We start from the raw sequence: 18,615 nt of genomic DNA on the forward strand, positions 1-18,615 counted from the left end.
ATTTTTACATGCTTATATCATATGTTTGAATTAGTAAATTTTAAAGGTAAGTGATATACGTAAATAACTAATTTATTTAATTTAAATTTTACGCTTATTTTAAATCTTAATATTAATTCCTCAATTTATAACTTGTAATTGACATAGACAATAGCACAGCAGCTGTAAGTAGTGCACATATAATAATTATCATGAAATAACCAAGTTTTAATTTTGGAATAGCTAACGTTAGTCAAATCATGACACGATTCAATGCGCATAACTCACATTATCTGCATGATTGAGTATAGCTAAGCTTTAATTAAAATCACACGGTGGTACTTGATATATTATAATTTAATAACTAATTTCTAAGAAAGAGAATAAATACAAGATCTATGCTGTAAAATGTTCATGTCTTTATAAGAATCCAATATATTTCATTACTTCAGATAGCTATTCATTTATATTATAATTGCATGAAATTATTCAAAATTCTACTGTAGCTGCTAAATAGGATTGCATATAGGCTCATGTTTAAACATTTAGTCAAACAATAATACATCAACCGGGTAGATATGTTTAATTGAGATTTTACTATCAGAAACAACAATTCTTGAAGCGATTAACATTAAAGCTTTGCTTATTTAGGATGCTCTATTATAATTATTTCTGATTGTGATCATGCAGTATTGGATGACGTAAATTAACCTAGTCAACTAATAACTAACTTATAATATCTATAATTACAAGGCTACTGATTTGGTATAGCTATGATAACCTCCGTTTTGGTAAAATTTGTCATCATTAGCTTTGCTCTGACTTTTTTTCCAAAAGTAGATTACCCCTATAAGAAAAAACATCGCTAGAATAACAATTGGAATCCAGTAATAATTAGATAAAAATTGGGTTATAATAGCTCCAAAAGTTGCTGATACTGCTAGAAATGATTGAGCATAGCTAAAAGTTGGATTGAGAACAAGGTGACAGCGGCCTTTTTGATCGCAATAACCTTTCGAATGGGAACATGCTGAACCTCGTAGGACATGCTTTCGACTGGTATTGGTGAATTTGGCTAGTTCTGATATGGCTGAGCATTGACCGAGAGAGTCTTGACAGCATAATTCACAATCTCTGCTAATATTGGAGCTCTTACACTGACTATAACCATGTTGCAAACATAATGAACCATTACAGTGACCATTTAGGCAGACTTTATAATCATCAAGACATGTTGTTATGATATTGGGCTTATTTTGAGCTGGTAGACAAGTTGATAAAAGTTGATTGCCGGTACAATGTGATGCATAAGTACAAGCTGTTTCTGGAATACAAATGTACTTATCTTTCGTACTGTAGTACATTCCTGTAGCATTGTTATAGCATGGATTGCTAGTAATATTGCAGGAAATAGTTGATTTAAGTTTGCAAGGAACATACAGAAATCCATTAGGTTGAGTATAAGGTGTATCCTGGATGCGAAGATAGGGTGGGTTACAACAAGGCTGATTGCAATGTCCGTAGTAACCACAATCGCATTCTTCACCAGGATCGATGATTCCGTTACCACATGTAGGTACGGGATGATGTTTAAAACAGCCAACTGATGACTTACCACGAACTAAGTGAGGTGCAATCTGAGACTTGCTGCATATCGAGAATTCATCATTATTAGGTAAATCGATCGATTCTGATTTTGCCGTCATTAAGTACAAGCCTTGCTTTTTTGGGCTGCAAGTTGTATTATCTGCAGGATCATGGTCAGCACCATAAGAATGTCCAATTTCATGAGCCCAGACTAAAAGTATGCGTGCATAGGGCATAATATGCCTACGGAATAAATTACTTACAATCCCGGTATTAAATCCAAGCCTCAAATGAAAGAAAGTACCAAAATAGGAACAAACACCAGCATCACCTGGAGTTGGACTTTGGAATGCAATTCCCAATGCACCTCCGCTGAAATTTCGAGCTGATAAAGCAAAAAATAAGCAATAATCGGTGTTATTTTCAGCAGAAGCGGCTAAGATATAGTCAACTGATGAGCCAATAGTTCCGGAATAAGGATTATTGCTAGCGTAGCGATCGCTAGTTGTGTTAATTTTTAACCGTCCGAATAAAACGTTAACCCCATCGCCACGACCGTTACCGTCGAAATCAATTGGACGATACAACTGATTAATTCCTTGTAATAAGATACTGACAGAAATGGCCACATTTGATGGAGTGCGATGTAATTCTGTATAGGTATGATCTACATGAATCAAAATATCGCACGCCATCGGTGCACTAGCTGCATTAGCAGTCCGTTTTATACGTTCATGATCTATGAATTCATCATCAAATTGTAGTCGATTATCCGGATTTGGTCTTAATATATCGAAATATTTATTAGCATTATTCGAAATCGATCTTGAACTTCTACCTGTTGTCTCTTCATCATTTTTAGAAGTTAAATTTTTAAGCGATATCACATCATTTAATGCATAAATGATAAATTGATCAGTAGATACATTTGAAAAGTAAAGTTCAGCAGGCTCAATAAAATAGTGTGTCCGATTGTAACGAATGTGACCCTGAAACGCCCCATTAACATGTAGATAGCCATATACATTGGACATAACATTATCAGCGACAAATCCAGTAACAAGGCGACGTCGATTGAATTTATCGTCGTTGTAATTACTTCCATTACTATAAATGATGTCAAAATCAGAGGAATATAATGTACGGTCAGTGGTGCACTTTAGAATAAACTGTTGTTGATAAGCCGTAAAGTTAATGGTTACCCATGTTGATTCGATTTGTTGTGGTCGATTATTGATCTTTGGAAATGTAATAACTTCATAATATCGCAACTGCTTATCGATTGGCATAAAATCAGGTCGTGCAGGATAACCTGTAATGCCATGGCTTGAAATAAGAGTGAGTACTGTGATTACGATGAATATGGAGTTTATAACCATTTTGGCCATATCATCAAAACTTGGATATGAAAATTTTAGTTAAACAGGAGCAGATTGATGAAATGTGAAAATAGCTGTCCCTGCAATTTTCCTTCTTATTAATAGTATCCCAAATAAATTTTCGTATGTTATTAATATATTTATTAATGTTATTATGCTATCAATGCAAAGTAAACAGAATGCTTATTTCCATCAAATTGATGCTAAAATAGAGAAAAATAAAATGACGTCTCACCACCAAGAGGGTAATTACTTGTTTACCAGTTTAATGCAACCGTTTTAGGTAATAATATTGACGGTTACTATGAAAAGAAAAAATAATCTAGAGGTCAGTATGGATAACAAAATGCAATTGAAATGAAATGTTACTATATTGTTACGATGACCAGTCAATTTTATTGGTCAATGATGAAGATGAAAGATTAATTATGAATCAATCTTATTACGGTGTATATTTAGCATAATGTTCAAATCGTGCTAAGAAATAAGGAAACAATATCATTACAAATCAAAATCAGGTGGAATCAATTACGGTATTGACTATCAAATCTTACATGACAAGAAATAAATTATATAAACAGCCTTATTAAATTGAACATCTGTAGACGATAGATTGGTTAAATTGACATCATTTTTAAGGCTAATGACTTACATTTGATCGTTATTAATACGATTAGATCAATTCTGTTTTCTAAGTCACGTTGATAACTTTTCCTACAGTAGCTTTATTTACTCTAATAAATAGCTCAATCCTTAACACGTAGTACCTAACCGCTTCCTCTGTAGTTTGGAAAAAGATCTATGTCAATAAACAACTCTTAAATAATTTTTAAACAGATAGAGGCAGAACTTGAGCTTATGTAATTTTACTAACCGTAATAGGTACAATAGCTAATTATAACTATTATAATGTTATCTATCTTTGGTGGCTAATTATCTATTGTTAAAGTGGAACGCTCTCAATACAAACGTTAATGGTAGTTGTATTAAGTATTTTTCCTATTTATTTTGTTATGCTAACATTAATTAGCTGATTATTCAAAATCACTCTCTTTGATGTTCACCAAACAAATAATGACATGATAATTAAGAGGTCATAAATGCTGTAGTTTTTGGCAAATCTGAACGTTATCTTCGTCAATGTCGGGAATTAGAAGTAAAAAAGGCCATCAATTAAGACAGATAAAGTAAGAAGAGTTATTTTAACTTCTTCCATGATTCTACAAACTGTATGATTAAACGTAATATACGGCAGTTATGAGATAAAATAAATGAAATTTCTCTGTTTGAACCATTGATAATTTATTGTAAGATCAGATGCTGGACATGATATTACAGATAATTGAAAGCAGTCATTGATTAACCCTAACGGTAATTCGATCGACGCCACTTTCATTAATTTTATCAATAGCTAGACTAATATGTTGATGATCTAAACTTATTATCTTTTAGATTGCATGTAATACAATAAGTAAACCTATCAATTTACTAATCCTGTTGATTTATCGCTTAATTCACGGAAAAATAGCGGAATAAGTGGTATTTCTGATGCAAGAAATATCGTTAGTTGGTCTTAAGGTCTACGGAAATGTATAAAACTGCCGGTAAGATTGCACATAAGAAACGACATCATCTTTACTCCCCTGGTGTTGATTCGAGCACGTGATATTTTAAAAGTAATTAAACTTAAAACTTACAGTTACAAACTATTGTGGAATGATATAGTTTCCATTCAATTTATAATTCTATATGCTAGTAATTCAACGCTTTAATCCGATTTCATTCTCATAAAAATGCACCTTCGTGGCAGTAAGCAATTCTGTACCTTTTCATAAGTAATTTTGCCTAAGGCATTAAAACTGTATAAGAGTTCTTTTATTCCTCATACAATATAATAATATATGGGTATAATAATATAGCGAAGATAAAATGGAAGCCGCAAGTGTTTGTAAAATTAATTCAAATATGAATACAATAGTTGCAAACGTCCAAATCTTCCGGTACAACTACAAGATAGATTTCTAGGACGGAATCACTGTCCAAGTTTTAGATAAGTATGATGTTGCAAGGGCTACTGCACTACGGTAAGCCTGGTCAAATTGCACGTTGATTTTTTTCCGCATATACAATAAAGCGCAGCTCAGAATTAAAGAAACATTATCATTATTATTACATAAGTTGTTATTAGATAATTTTCTAGCACTAGTATATTGTAATTTTAGATTAGCTAAAATCACCTTCTTATCTTAACATACTAGCCATGCCCCCATACTAATAACTGCATGATCAAGCTAAAGTTTACATTTCTTTACGTTCAATTACAGCATTAATCTTATACAAGAAATTATACATGTTACACAAATAAAATAACTAATATTCATATGCTTTTATTATCGGAAAGAATACAAAATAGACAATGTATCCTTTGTTGATCAGATAGAAACTTTTATTCCATATTTAAATTAGAAAGTGTACTGTGTACATACTTTATATAAATCTATGCACTATTTACACATCATTGGGACTTTTATATATTTTTGATGGAAAATAATGTTATGCAAAAAATTTCATCTAATTACTAATTATTAAATGATTACCGTTTCTCTTGCCACATTTTTTCGCAGAAAAAAACTGAATACTCTTATATGTATGCTACCTAAGGCTTATTCTAGTAATTGGCTACTAGTTATTGAACCCGTACGCGGTAATTGTTATTTAATGAAGCATATACTATTTCCACATCCGAATTTTTAAGTGAACATACCGGAATTATTTGTCGCTGTAAACATTACATCTATAAGCCTAAGAGCTTCAGGTTGGGGTCGGATTAGGCGAGCTAAATTCATTTCGGAGTTTAAATGAGCAGGAAGGAAGTTGTAGGACACAATCTTGTGGATATCAACAAGAGCAAAAGTTAAGTAAATTGTAGCCTGTTAAAATAGCTCTTATAGACTGTACTGTACTACTATATGACAGTGTGACACAGAGCTGTTTAATCTTCATTTTTTAGTTATTAGAAGCTACTACAATCTGATATATTTACCTCAAAGTATTGCTAGAAAATAATGTAAATATAGTATACCCGTACATCTTAGTCAAGGCTATCTGCAGATTGCTTATTATATCATCTTATTAACTTATAGTTTAGTTAATTTGTGATTGTAGGAATAATTTTAAAATCATTTATATTGATCCTCTTAACGTAGTATTTTTAAATTTCACGGAGACGAAGTCCAAATAGCTGCACTAATCAAGATATATTTTATTACAAACAGCCTAGAAATTGCTATAGTATACTTTCTAATTCACAATTTTGTAGTAGCTGTTTGACGCCTTGACCTGGGTCAATAAGCCTGAATCAGGAGTAAATTCCGATAGACCACATCCATTCTTTACGCTTGTTCATAACTAATAGCAGTATGTCATCACTTTGTAACTGATAAAGCGTCTCAATTCTATATCGAGCTATTTGTAGTGCAGTCGTATTTACGTATTTTTCCAGTTCGTATACGTATTCATCAAACCGAAATTAGCGTAGTTGATAAATTCACTTCGTTTACGTTTTCGCTAAAATTTATTTTGAATGATACATACTGGTGACATTTATCCTCGACTGTTTTGTAACTATCTATCTATTGATTAAGAAATGAACTGAAAAGATTAGTATTTTAATAGTGATTGAAGATAATTAGGCTATAAAACGGCCTATCATGACAACTACTGACTATATTTATTGGCTCTTTTTTTATTGCTTTGAAATATAAGAAGCAGAGGTATAAGCGTAATGCTTCCCTTTTAATATCAAGCAATATAGTATATTCGGAATTAGAATTGTAAAGGTAATATTGTAACTAATTTTATGATTCTAGATCTATATTAGTGCTTAAAGATTTTATTGTATTAATTTAGATATGAGCTATATTATATAGATTTCGACGTATTGGTATCAACATGATGATACTTTTACTAGTTTCGATAGATGTCCATAAGTATGATGTTTTGGGTCGGAAGGTGTTAAATAGTAAGCATCGGAAGTAATTCCGTTATAATTGGTTTTGCTTTTAACTTCAGGCCTTTAATCTTATTTGTAATAATCTCAAAATCAAGCTCAGCCTCATTTAAACAGGATTGCACTCTACATGTCTATAATATAGCGTTCTGAGCCTAATGTCATAAAGGGAGAACAGAATTGTAGTTAAACAGAGATACTAATCTTTTAAAATAAGTTAGAGCATGCATGTAATACAAAATTAATCACGATCAGAACATGATCTGATCTATAATTAATTAGGTATCTAACTGAAATGTATTATCATACTATACAAGGTGTGTTAAGATATTAGCTGTTAATTGAGCTATACTGCTTTCATTATACAACTAATTTCTCGCTAGTGCATTATGTGCTGTAGTGCCGCATAAATTTTAAGATTCTTTCAGTATTGACTAGCTAAGTAATACTCTAGTTATGAGTCCTAAGTACTATAGAAAGTAATAGTAATTTGTATGATGATTCTACAGTCTTAAGTATCAGGATAATTATCCGGCTTATTTTAGTGTCGTTTCTGGGTTCGATTGATTTTCAAGTAAGGGATTACTATATAGAGAATAGAGAATCTTAGATATATGATTTGTATGGAATTGTGATTGATTAAAGTCTGATTATTCAGTTTATCTTAACCACTTTCGACTGTTCTTATGAGGGAGGAGAAGTGATTTACGACGGATCTCCCAGAGCATGGTTTGCATAGCGGTTTAATAAACCTTTTGAATTTGAAGGCTATATCTATATCGGCTATTCTTATTGTGAGATAGGATAGTGTTTAGCTAATTCTAGCAAATTGATCAAATATAAGTGAAGTGTAGTAAGAGAGATCTTATATGTGCATAAATTATTCTTATCACACCAAAGAGTATACCTTAAAAATCATCGTAAGGTAATAGAAGGTTATCAACCCCTACCGTCTATAAATTAATATAACTTTGAGAACTAATTTTGAAACTGCTAAAACATGGCTATGCATTGTTCATATATTAACGTAATATACAAATTTTTAAGCAATGGCAGCAATTAGTGAATATTGCTATGAAGGAATATATTTCTTATTTTGCCTGTAAAACAGTAAAATATTATTCATATTTAGAGATAAAATCAATTATTGAATTGGATATGGAATTATTATAATAATTTTTGACAACAGTCCTATTGATACTAATTGGTATTGCCTTAAAAGTAGAATATTATGCCGTTACAATAATATATTTGCAGTAATTCTATTCTAATGAAGAATTTTGCCTCTAATAATGGCAGTAAAGTTGTGAGGAACTAAGCTAATACCATAATTTTTTGATATACATAAATATTACTATCAAGTCTTTGCACTTTATAGGAACCTTGTGCTATTGCGGTAGTTTCTTTCCTCGGAAATTTATAAGATAGCTACGTAATTCTTAGTAATACAAAATCTGTATAATGTCGTCATAACTTCATAATCCTATTATCTTTGTCTTTCATATACCGTAACCAAAGCATTTATTGACAAATGTGAGCCGTTGGAAGGTTAAAATTTACAAGGAGCGATAATACAAGCCGTAATTATTACAGTATTTTAATTTCTTATATAGTAATAATAACGCTTACTGACTGATGAGGACATTTATTTACCTGCCTTACCATTATTAAGCTGGTAATGATTAGCAAAACATATAATCATCCCTAAACCATGTTGATATAATCAGCCGGAAGTAATATCAACCATGACGTTAATTCGGAACTATTACCACCCTCAATGTCAATATCACCGATAGCTAGCAGAAAAATAAAGTACAAGAGCATTGTAATCGTCATAAATAACTGCCTGTTTTACTTATGACTACTATGATAGTAAGATGAAAGTAAGCAAGTGTTTTGTGTTATTTAAGACCTTTATTAATTTGTAGATAGTAATAATTTGTATGGCGTTTTTGTCAACGATGGCTAAAGTAATACGAGTTTAGTATTATTTTTGAAAATTGATTGCTAATATTTGTAGATACTAATAATTTGTATGACATTTTTGTGAATGATGACTAAAGCAATACGGGGTTAGTATTATTTTTGAAAATTAACCTCTAATATGGATGTTTTATCGGTTCACTGCATCTCAGTTAAGCGCCTTATTTGTCATAATTTAAGACCTTATAATATTTACTGTAAATTCTTTTCCAGCTGATTTTATTAAGTTATTGATCAAATTGATGAAGATAAAGATCGATAGACATAAAAAAAAGTGGAAAGGGATGCATACTACGTCATTAATCTGTCAAAATTTACCTAACTCGATTCAAATTTTGAAACGATATTTATAGATTCAGTATAGATGTTTTATTCACTTCCAAAATATCTTTCCACCACCGTCAGTCATATCGTATCCTCGGGAGCATTCGTCTTGTATGAAAGAGTGAATATGATTCTGGCTTTTGCTTTAGTTCGTCGTCTTGTATCTAACTACTACAGTATCTACTGCGCATCTGATATCGCGGTTATATATTAGGATTATGATGCCGTAGTACTTTTGTAGTGTAGCGTTGATATCTATCATACTTTTTCAAAATTTCTTTCCATTATTATCACTTTTACCGTAAACGATATAATATTATATTCATATGGCTTAGTTAATAACAATCTAGCCAATTATTTGAATGCAGTGATTTTTTGACCTCGTAACGAAATCAGCTATTATGAAGGAGCACTTTTATAAATTTAGAGTAAACATTTCTCTCTCTTCCAATTTTTTCCTTCTATTATTATCGTCCTTATCAAATATAGCTTAGCTATTGCTATAATTAACATGCTGAACACTTAACTTTCAAGAAATATGATGATAAAATATAGTATGAAAACTCAATAAACGCTAACATTGAAGAGCTATCTTAAAGAAATGCAAAATAAATTTTTAGCGTGCGATTTAATCCAATTATAAATTATCTGAATTTAACTCTTCTATTTAAGCCTAACAACAGTGGCCATCATCTAACATTTAAGTAGAACATTAAGATCCATTCGCTTTTTAAATTCTTATCGATTATGATCATTATCTCTCTAGCGACAAAATTTCAATTTTCCAACGATAAACTTGTATAAAAATCTTCAGGACAATAGCCTTTAATTTTATTGTTGACGGACTATCTATATTGTTTACACCACATAAACGACTTTTGCATTTCGCATGATATAATCGGGTATGCAGCAATTAAAATGTCCTTGATTCTTAATGATAAGATCTTATTTTGGTGTGTACATCCTTCATTGATAAAGATTTATATTGCAATAAAAAGTGTATGATATATTATCGATTAGTTTGATTGAATTAGGTCAATATATATGGATTTAAATAAAATGTTTCAGTTTCATCCAATAAATAAAATAATGTTCTACATTTTTATTTGAAAATATGGGTATAAGTTAAAAAATATACAGCTATTTTAAATATTTTATTACCCAAGAATAAACAAAATTTTATCAAATCACGAGATGTATATTTCGGCCATTTATCCGTCACAAATAATTTCTATCTAACACTAGTACACACAAACATTTATATGCAATAAAAATTTCGATTTCTTAAAATTAGTTGCATTAAGATGTAGAGGATACTAAAGAACGATTTCGTCCAAATATGGTTACTTGACAATTAGCTGAAATATAAATGATTTTAGGATTGCAGTATCCTTCACGTATTATTATTCAGATGTATAGTTTCGAATTAAAGTTGGCTTTACCTCTAATCGCCTTGATAATCCTTCATCTAAATCTAATATATCAGGTATATTCAAATGGTATTCAATTATACTACCAAATTTATCATCGAATTTACCGTAAGCTGATATTTCCGAATTATATCTGCCAATTAAGTTTGTTTAAAACCGAGGTTATGATTGTTATCTAATACTAACATTAATATAGTATTGGATAAATTTATTGTTGTTTCAATTTTATACCGCAGCTGGTAGCCAGATAGAAATACAATTAAACGTAATATCTATAGTGAAGATTGCAGCATTGTGTCACTATGCTTCTAATTCAGATCAATCAAATGACCTATACAATTAGAAATGCCATTTGTAGCTCCAATGCTCTGAAGGCACTTTGATTATTCACAGAGGTATACTTACAAATATTTGAAGGGCTTTTATGCAAACAAGTTATTGGTCAGGTCAGTAGTTCTCAATTATTGTAATGATAATCAGCAATTCTGTGGACAGCCAAGGTGTAAGACAGTGTGATATTGTATTATAAGTTGATGATATATTTAGTAATGTCTACCATAGGTGTTGTGTTCAACATGTGATAGATATTCTCGTTAGAGACTTAAGTATTAAATATAGCTAGCTTAGTAACTGTAATCCTTTTGAAGAGGTGCACTACAGTGCTCACACAAGAGCTTCGCATGAAAGGTGTAAACTATCCTGTATTTGAGATGCTAATACTGAAGTGTGTAGTAAGTAAAGGTGCTAAGTCTGTAAACGCGGAAAAGTATATAAGCGAGTAGTTTAGTATAAAAAGAGAGTTCTTTCTAATTAGAGGTCCTCAGCTAATCGATTACGTTGTACCTTCGTAAACGAGGTTTTGTACAATAAATCTTAATTTTCTAAAGTTTTGACGATTCTTGATCTATCAACCTCACACAAGATAATTATAATTTTTATATGGTTATATCATTGAAATTATGTCCAGTACTATGACAAAATCATATTCTTTGAATGGCTTGTTTGTACCTAAATGAATTTCATTGCTTGTGATTTCAAATAGAAGCTAGAAGTTTTTTATTATAATTACTGTTGCAATAGTGTCATATAGGCTTACAAATGATGGTGTGGCTTTTTAAAAAGTTACTTTTACATCAGCTACATGATAATTCTGCACGATTACCTCACCAAGTAAATCTTACACACTTTCCTTTTGTAGGCTTAATTGATTCTAATTTGATATTTAAATGATTAATGATATTTTTTCTCTAAAATTGAACATGTAGTTCTGATACCTTAAAGTGTAATAACTGCAGTTGCTTTCAGTGTGAAATTTTTCTTTCTTTTTACATTGTAAGTTTGAAACCAAAGACCAATTATAATTTTCACTAAAATAATGAGTCATAGTTATCAGTATTGTGCACTTATCGTTGATAGTTGATGGCTATTTTTTTAAATTTGTAAAATCTTATAACATTGTACAATGAGCCAACGATTTAATTTTAATTTACCTCTTCATCTACTCTTTTTCCCTCTGATGCTTAAAAGTCATACAGGGTATGTATAGTCTATCTAAATTTAACAGGCTGATGTATCCCTATCTGTACCTTTTACTTGTGAAGATGAAGATTTTTCTCATGCATTCATCAAAATAAGCTAATAGAATTTGTAGAGAAAGTTTAGTTAATTAAATCAAACGACATCTTAAAATTGGTGTGACTTTCTTCAGTTAAAGGTTGATGGAAATGAAATATATTTTATTCAAGATGGTTAATGACGAGAATAAAGCCATTTTTAAGCATATTCTATCAAACTATTATTATTACATAAATAGAAACCAATATTATATTTTCCAATCTTGAATCTCACGATTTTATCATCCAATACACGCATTTTCAATAATCGCATAAATAAAATGTTCCAATCATATCATTTTCATGTATAACTTCAAGTAGTCCCTTATCATGCTAAATTATAATTTCAATTTAAGCCTAAAATTTCATTCTGATATTGTATTTTACTAATTTTAAAGTTTTAATACGCTAAATAGCTAAATCTTGGCTATATAATTAATGGATACCGCTAATATTTAAGCAAATTTAGCTAAAGTAAAGAGGTCATAGTAAAACTAATAGTCGATTTTTTGTATTCTTTTATTCTTCATACTAATGAACAGCAGGTGCAATAGATAGAGTAAATTTTTATTATTTTGTTATAATTAAATCATTGAATAATATCATCAAAGGCATAACTGAAGGAGTAGATTTCAATAACTATCCAAAATTATAAACAATACCTTTAGCATTCTTTGAATTTATTTGCTTCTATTACTTAACAATTATCTCATTTTTGATCAAACAGCCATAGCCCATCTGGTTTATGGGTCAAATTTACTGGTTATGGCAGTTAGTAGATTACCTTTCCTTGACTGGAGTTACTACCAAATAAGTGATTTGTTGATTGTTAGTTATATCCTGTTGTAGTTATTGATTTTATAGTCCTGACTTTACTTAGCCCTGTTGTAGCTTATAAGTCAATAACGGTAAACAAATTCATTTATCTGCCTAAAGTAGCGGCTGTGTTAAATAATAATCGTATCGGTTACTCATAGCGATGGTTATTTTTTCAAGGAAGTAGACTTTTAATCTTAAATGGATATCATAATAAAATCACTATTGGCTGATAATCGAAAATGATTTACGTTAAATAGATATAACTGATAAGGTAAAATACAATCTTGATTTTTATTGATCTAATGTCGCATCGTTGAAACTTAATTTCTACAGTTTGTTATGAATTGAGATCACAAATAAAATACGATCATTTTCTAACTTCTTTTCCTATTTATTTCTGCTTACCTATAGTGCTACAAGCATCAATCAGCTTATTATTGAAATGGTAAAAATCGAACAAGTTTAATAGAATCGCGATAAAAATAACTATTTCAGTGGATTAGAAAGAAAGAACTGATCTTAATTCTCTGTAAGTAATGCAAGGTGCTTAGAGTAGATTAGCTATGTTATAATTTTAATGTTAATATTCATATTAATTACCAGTTCTGTCACTTAAGGTATCTATCGCACCGGATTCAATTAAACGTAAAATTATCTTAAACTTTAATATAATAGCATTAGGGATTTTCGATAAAATTTGCTAATTACTTTACTATTACTTCAAAATCGACTTTATTTTATCATCAGACTAATACAAAGATGTTAAATTGGTAATCCTTAGCAATTTTAATTTTTAATGCTGTCTACCCTTACATTCTATATCTAAAGTTACGATCCTTAAATTGAAGAAATGTAGAAATGAGAGACTGCCGAATTAATTACACGATCTATACCCTTTTCAATGCTATTGAACTCTCTTTGAAACCATATTTTCTATATTACGATCAAATGTTTTATTCACATAAATCTATTAATATGAGCACATGAGCACAAATGCTGTGATTCTAAATTATCGACATTCTTTTCTATTTTCAATCTCTTCTCTTTCAATTACTTTATATGGGATCAAGAAGTACTAAGTACGGTATTAACTTCACCGTTAAGAGATATTCATAACGTTTTCTTTCTTAGATATATCATACTAAGGCCGAAGTAATCTTCCGATATTAACTTAAATAGAAATTCATTATTTTTTGAAATAAGTTAAAGTAAAAAATCGATCGTAGTAGATTGCTCATCGAACGCAAAGAGAGTGATATGAGTTTGTATACGTATATGCAAATAATTATTTCCAGTAAATTGTTGTAGAAATAGGCAAACTGTCTACTTCCATTATTCCAACCGATAAAGTTGTTGGCTCATTTTTCTATATAAATTGACTTAAATAGAGAAGAAATAGATCAATCATGTAAATCTTTATACTAATATTAGTCTCAATACAGCGATCTTTCCGATCCAAATGAAAATATTACGATTTATAATTAACGTAATCATATTGACTACTTTATATTTTGACTCTAGTCTTTTCTATAATAGTAGCTTTTGAGGTTATCATAAAGCCATAAATAAACAAACATATGATAAAAGAGGTCGAGTAGACTTAAATTTACCATAAAAGAGAATATCACCCAGGTTTATAACTTTGCTTCCTTAAGCTAATAGAAGCGTAATCTTGCTTACATCTTTCTTCATATTTCTTCCTCATTGCTATTTTTAAAAACTGCCATTGCTGTCTAATCTAATTAATTCAAATTTTTTGCGTTCTTAGCTTTAATATCAGGTAATAATGTTACATCATTTTTTATTTTTCAAACATCTTGGAAATGAATATATTTTACAGTTCGGTGCGATTATCTTTTTGACCTGAACTAATTTTGAGTTACTATATTTTCGAAGTTATATAATATCAAAATAGAAAGTATCATGATCAAGAAAGTATTGAAATTCTGTTAAAATTACTTAACAGACGTATAATAAGTTTTTATAACAGCACCGGGTGGAACCATAGGTTTTAAATTGCAATGTATTAAAGAAATAATAAGTTCCATCCATTTGTTGCGATTTCTAGCAAAATACAGTATAAATTTGATACAATATACTACACATGCATTTTTTCATAAGATATCCCGGTATGAGTTATATTGTATATTCCTCTATCTTATAAATAATATTAACTGATTGCATTGCTAGCGAAGATGTTCATGTTAGCAATACGAATGTTGAAGTATTAACTGAGGATAATTCTCAGCAAGTTCATTACAAGTGTGAAATTTAAGTTAGATATTTAATCTGTCTAGAAATGTCTCATATGCAGTAGTTTACGTAATAAAAATAACTCAAGGGTTATATTTTAGAATCAAATTATATTAATAATGGTATGGGATTGCTTTCATAAGAAGTAAATCGCATTTTTATGCCTAAAGGTGTAAGGATATTATTATGTTCGATTGGGAATTAATTATAACTAGTTATACAATCATTTTGCAAAATTAATAAGGGAAATAGCTGCCATATACGATGGCAAAGTAATACGTGAAAGATCAAGTATCTGATCAAGCAGTATATGACATAATAAGGATTTAAAATTATAAGATGCCCGCGGTTATAATTACAATATACTGCATATATGCAGCTTTAAAAAACCTACATGTTTTCAATAAGTGCTAGTTTTAAATCCATTTTAATATGACTGATTATGATCGGCTCTAAATGGGATAACAAAAGCTGAGAAAATCGTTGTTGCGTGGTATCCAAGCTAAATAAGTCGTCAAATAGCTCATAATTTACACTAGATGCTATCTTAAAATTGGAAGTTATAATCTTTCTCTCAATTGGACGAATGAATACTAGATATTGAGAAATAAAAAAATATGATCTCACTCAGGCTTTGGCAAAGATATCATCCTAATTAATAGTTAATTATGTTAGATTGATTAATTAATCAATAGCAGAGAAGATCGGAAATAACTGTCATGTACAGTACTTCTCTTGTTTGATCTGCTTTACGAATTAGCTTTGCCTTTGCAGAATTCCAATTTAAGTGTTATGTAAAAATACGGAGATTTTATTGATATAAAATTGAGAGTGAAAACCTCTTCTCATTTTGCTGAACTGCCATTTCATTAGCCTATATCAATATGGAATTGCTGATCATCCTGTACTCTCCTCCGCATTACTCTTATTAAGATGATTATGTGTATATTATACATATATATGTAAGCAATAAAGATACTCTTGAAACTTATTCATTTACCAGATTAATCTTCCCATTTAGTTCTAACTCTAATCCTTTATACTATTTATCGACCTTTGATTATACAGTAAGTGACTAGAACAAGTTTATTAAAATCTCCATGAAGCGATACTCAATAGAATAATGATGATAATTCAATTTAGTTTTATTTAGTAAATCCTAGAACTATTTTTATTTAATTTACAGTTTCACAGACAAACTATCTAATGCAAGATATCGACTCATGTTAACTAACATGACATTAAAAGATTATTCGGTCACTATCGCTAAGAAAGCAGTAATTTTTCTTGATGATGTGAATATATTCCTTCAAAATATTATCATAACAGCAATAGCTTCTAATTTTTATGATCGGTTTACTTTTTAGTGTGTGCAATACATCTTTCTGAATGGATTCCATGCTTAAAATCCGAAATGTAGTCATTTATAGGATATTGTACATGTATACAAGCAATTATCAATTCGATTTATGTTAATCCAGAATCATGTGATCATATTGATTACAAAATTTACGTAAAATTATTAGATTTCAGTAACTTTATCAATTAAGTTTGCAATATTTAGGTCCATTTTGCAGTGTATGTTATTAAATAAATTGCAGTAATGTTTTCAGCTAATTTTAGTAGTACAGTAGGTGGCTAATAGGATGAAACAGCGCACTTGCACTGTTTCTAATATAAGAGTTGTATCACATACATTAGGGATTTACTCAAATTTGTTAATTCAAATTTTGGGTTACGTAAGTGAACCTACAGTAATAGTAGGAGACTATTACTCGGTCATTACAATTGCGTACTATTACACAAAATAAATATAATATGGACTCTCTAAGGCGGTGAAAGATGCTAACTTACTTCATACATTTTACATATTTCGTTAAGGTATCTAAGTAATGACGATGCTGCTTTATATGAAATACGTAAATAAGACCTGATATCTAATAATGACAAAATGACATTCGATGGAAATAAGAATAGTATAGTATGATGTCGGAGATTCTATAGTTATCTTGTACAGATTATTACATATATTTGTATATTTGCAAATGTATTATGTAATAAGTTGATTTGCAAATATAACAGCGTAAGCCATAGAGAGGCTTAGTAATGATTGTTACGCCGGAACGTATTAATTTTCACTACCCCTTAATGGCACTATTCTATCAGCGTGGGAATCATTTTTAATGAATACTTTGTAAACACGATACTGTGCAGGTGCTAGCCTTATCATGATTATCTCGAATAATATAGAATCCCTATCATTGGTCGTCGTTAGATTTAATGATCAATTTCTAGATGACATAGTAAACAGCCGGTAACAATAGATAAACTGGTCGGATGTAATTGGCATAATTAGGCTAATTAGTAGCATCACTAACATATACGGAACTAGCATCATTCTACTTTAATTTAATATCGTAATAAGCTGATATAGTAAATTTGGTATAAAGACAAGGAACTACTTTAGTAGAACCTGTTTTGATTTCAATCATTGTACGCAACTAATAGAGAAGTAGAAATTGGATTTAATGGTTTCCGCTTGCTAGCTTTGATGTCTTTACGTGTATGCTTGGCGTGTATAAGAGTGATTTTCCATTTTTCTTGTAGCATTAAATTGATCCACATTAAACTTTGATACGGGATCATTAAGACTATCACAAAACATAATTTGCTTTAGGACAAGACAGTTCATTATAGTGTTAACAACATTCAGGTTTGCGCTTGATTTTTTCTATCCTAACGCCAAAATTGCACTATTCATCATAAAGTTTGCCAATTTTTATTATATCATGACGAATTCATTTGTCATCATCAACTTTATTAATCATTATAGATATTTTGATAAAATAGCTTAGCGCTGGTGATGATTTGTCATGAAATACCGGAATATCTTTGCAAGAGATATCACTTACTTTATCGATTTTTTTAAGCAAGGATTTTTTACACAGCTGGCTTCATAAAATTCCTGTTCTTTAAATCTTTAAATTATTCCTAGTTGTGAATAGCGTGCCCATGATATTTTAAAATGATCTTTGTATTCCTTTCTCAAGTGTATGAATAACAACAATTAGGATGTAGATATCGATTTATAATTTGTAGCCCATGAATATTCCAGCAATATCAGATCTACAGCGAAAATAATTTAATACAAACTGAAAGTATCAATTTCCGTGGAAAATATTATAATAATATGCGTAAGCTTGCTTTTAATAATGCACATCTTTTAGTCTTAAGAGAAT

General features: G+C 30.1%; 1 protein-coding gene across 1 annotated transcript; it reads right to left on the bottom strand.

Moving 5' to 3' along the window:
* Positions 1 to 725: 725 nt before the first annotated feature.
* TRIADDRAFT_51548 (uncharacterized protein) lies at positions 726 to 2,945 on the bottom strand (the record flags this gene model as incomplete). The annotated part of the gene is made up of 1 exon (XM_002108500.1): positions 726 to 2,945. One exon carries the CDS (start codon positions 2,943 to 2,945, stop codon positions 726 to 728), a length of 2,220 nt encoding a protein of 739 aa, XP_002108536.1.
* Positions 2,946 to 18,615: the final 15,670 nt, after the last annotated feature.

This window comes from Trichoplax adhaerens, genomic scaffold (assembly GCF_000150275.1).
Source record: "Trichoplax adhaerens TRIADscaffold_1 genomic scaffold, whole genome shotgun sequence".
NCBI classification, from domain to species: domain Eukaryota; kingdom Metazoa; phylum Placozoa; class Uniplacotomia; order Trichoplacea; family Trichoplacidae; genus Trichoplax; species Trichoplax adhaerens.